The sequence below is a fragment of the Notothenia coriiceps genome, unplaced genomic scaffold, assembly GCF_000735185.1.
Source record: "Notothenia coriiceps isolate Sejong01 unplaced genomic scaffold, NC01 NC01_scaffold00008590, whole genome shotgun sequence".
NCBI classification, from domain to species: domain Eukaryota; kingdom Metazoa; phylum Chordata; class Actinopteri; order Perciformes; family Nototheniidae; genus Notothenia; species Notothenia coriiceps.
The window spans coordinates 1-3,183 of NW_011341291.1; the positions used below are offsets into that span (position 1 = coordinate 1).

Here is a 3,183-nt window from a genome sequence, read left to right on the forward strand (position 1 = left end):
CAGCATTATCGACTATACGATCAGGTAGATCTTCATTTAGAATGGACATAATAAATGAAATATATCTAATTTTATATAAAATGCAAATCAAAGGCATAGCAACTCATTTCATCTGGGTTCCTGCTCATGTTGGTGTAAAGGGTAATGAACAGGTGGATATTCTGGCCAAACAAACACTCAGAAGTATGAACATAGACATAGAAGTTCCACTCAGCAAAGCGGAGGTTAAAACATTCATACAGAAATATGCACAAACAACATGGCAAGATCATTGGGACCTTAGTGATACAGGAAGACATCTTCATAAAATTCAAAGGTATGTGGGGGATGGAAGGAAGGTGGGGTTTAAAAGAAGGGAGGAAAATGTCATTTCTCGGATAAGAATAGGTCATACAGGTCTCAATCATACATTAAGTATAATAGGAAAGCATCCAACCGGAAAGTGTATACACTGTAGCCAGCCAGAAACTGTTGAGCATGTTTTACTGCTTTGCAGGAAATATAGTACTCAGAGAAATGTGTTTTTCCAGACACTGAAGAAAGCAAAATTCCATGACTTGTCGCTATCAGGACTGTTAGGGAAAACATCAGGCAATATATATTGTGAGATTATTAAGTTTCTAAGAGAAATTGATACATTTAAAATAATCTAGAGTTTTGGTTCTTTGTTTTGTTTCTTTTGTTTCTTGTTTTCTGCTTAGGCTCTTATCCACACTCCAGTCCAGTTGGTGGCGGTAATGCACCTACAAGTTGGTTTGCCAACCGCCAATAAACCTGACAGAAGAAGAAGAAGATTTCCCACAATTCCTATAGGTATTGTACTTCCTGGTTAGATTCCACGTAGCTTCAGTGCCGTTAGAGAGCTTCAGATACAAAAATAACTACAAACGAAGACTCTTACGGCTTTATTTATGTATCTTCGACTATTGTTTAGTCGTGTTTATAGACATATTATTAACTGTTATGATAATGAAGCCACAGTGGCGCGTGACGCTGCGTTTACCCTCATATGAAGGCTAGGCTATGCTATCAAGCTAATATCACCAAGACTAGTTAGCAAGTAGTTGTATTGTTTACATATTTCTATCAAGATGTATACCTTATTATCTGGGTTATATAAGTATGTTTTTCAAAAGGACGAATTCTGTGTTTTAATCCTGGGACTAGACAACGCTGGGAAAACGGTAAATGGGATGTTTCTCTGTAGTAGGCCTACAGCTGGGTAAACGCTAACTCGTTGGTCTTCATTGACTGTATTGTTATGTTCTGCATTGTGCTGCACTCATCACTATGCTGCTTCGACGACTGTTTTCTTCTGCTATGTAATAATGAAATAAGTAATGTAATAATATGCCTGTTTAGCCTATGTCATGGCATGTGAATCACTGGATATACATATGTTATTGTCTGTTAAGTTGACAGTTGTCTCTCTTTGCAGACCTTTCTGGAACAGACCAAAACCAAGTTCAGTAAGAACTATAAGGGAATGAATTTATCAAAGATCACTACCACGGTTGGCCTGAACAGTAAGTGGATGTTCCAGTATGTCTTTATTTGTGCTTGACTGCCCAGGGTGGAATACTTTTCTGAAATGCCAGTGAATTGACAATTAGCCCATCTCTTCTCAAATCCAGTAACATGGTTCCTTTGAGCACCTTGTCAGAGGAATGCACAATGACGACTTGAGGCAAAAGCCAATCACACTTCATATTGTGAATCTTATTGTTGTTTCAAAGGCTAACGGAAAACGTGAATTGTAATTTACTAAGCTTATTGTTACTTGTGAACATAGTCATGTTATGCATACCTGCTTTCTAAACTCATTCCACTTCACTCTGTAACTCTTCAGACTACTTGTTTTGGTTGATTCCTCCCACTGATCTACAGTTCTTATTTTTATACTTGTTTCACTTTCGTTCACAGTTGGTACTATTGATGTGGGCAAGGCACGTCTAATGTTTTGGGATCTTGGAGGTCAGGACGAGCTCCAGTCTCTGTGGGACAAAGTGAGTGAAGAATGCAACACCAACAACATAGATCAGGGGTGCCCACACTTTTTCTGTTTGGGAGCTACTTTTAAAATGACCACGCCCAAATGATCTACCTATAGGTCCGCCCATGCCCAATCTGTGTCGCGAGCGGGGGGGTGCTAGTGGACTAAACGGCGGATAAACTGTTATCATAAAGCATTTGCACTTCAGATGAGGAAGTGAGGCCCCCTCTTAACTGCATGAACCCGTATGGCACAATACTACTCACCCTGGCTTACCTGTACGTCAATAAAGTGGCAAATGCCATAGTAAAGATGGATGATAGGCTAACTTTAAAATTAAAATAAATATATATATATATATATTTTTTTTCTCAATGCCATGCGATCTACCCACACTACCTTTGCGATCGACGTATTGGGCACCCCTGCCATAGATGAATGTACATTTCTAAATACACTCGTAACATGAAGTATTACATCCTGGTATATCAGACGTTCCTGACTGTGGCAGCTTCTAGCTACACCTTCAGCAGTTGTATCAAATGGTACCTTCACTTGTATTATTTAGTTGAAGTGTTGGTTACTCTTTGTTTGTTTCTAATGTTCTGTTTATATTTGTCATGTTTTATATGTAGTATTATGCTGAATCCCATGGAGTCATCTATGTGATAGACTCAACTGATGAAGAGCGCCTGTCAGAGTCAAAAGAGGCCTTTGGTGAGTTATGTCTATTATATTTTCAAATCAAATGGCCTGTGACTTTATTCCATTCAAATAACAACATTGTAGTTTAGAGGCTTGTTGTAGTGCAGAATGTTTATCGTCACTTGACTTCATAACATGGTTTAGTGTGTTATGTTAGCTTAATGTGAAATCGATGATGTGACTCTTGTCTTCTGCAGAGAAAATGATCAGCAATGAGGCGTTGGAAGGTGTCCCGCTCCTCGTGCTAGCCAACAAGCAGGATGTACCGGTACTGTAGGATCATTTCACTTAATGAAACCATGTACAGAATTATGCAGTTTTATTTGAAAACACAGATTATATTCTATGTTTAGGCTAGGGCTGAACGATTAATCGATTTTAAATTGAAATCGCAATTGGAAATGATGCAATTATCAAATCGCAAAGCCTGGGATTTGATTATTTATTTTTTTGTTCTTCTTGTGTGTCAGTCATCCACACCAATC

At 38.5% G+C, this 3,183-nt stretch overlaps 1 protein-coding gene across 1 annotated transcript; it reads left to right on the plus strand.

Moving 5' to 3' along the window:
- Window positions 1–819: 819 nt before the first annotated feature.
- arfrp1 (ADP-ribosylation factor related protein 1) lies at window positions 820–3,124 on the plus strand. Its single transcript, XM_010770219.1, has 5 exons — window positions 820–1,184; window positions 1,439–1,526; window positions 1,924–2,006; window positions 2,629–2,710; window positions 2,896–3,124. Exons 1-5 carry the CDS (start codon window positions 1,092–1,094, stop codon window positions 2,973–2,975), a joined length of 426 nt encoding a protein of 141 aa, XP_010768521.1. The 5' UTR covers window positions 820–1,091; the 3' UTR covers window positions 2,976–3,124.
- The last annotated feature ends 59 nt before the right edge of the window (window positions 3,125–3,183 follow it).

What these genes read in the sequence shown, in the direction of transcription:
- arfrp1 (XM_010770219.1), top strand. Translation starts at nt 1,092, where the DNA reads ATGTATACCTTATTATCTGGGTTATATAAGTATGTTTTTCAAAAGGAC. An exon ending in TACCACGGTTGGCCTGAACA is followed by an intron (nt 1,527 to 1,923) that starts GTAAGTGGATGT and finishes TTTCGTTCACAG; the next exon opens with TTGGTACTATTGATGTGGGC. An exon ending in TCCAGTCTCTGTGGGACAAA is followed by an intron (nt 2,007 to 2,628) that starts GTGAGTGAAGAA and finishes TTTTATATGTAG; the next exon opens with TATTATGCTGAATCCCATGG.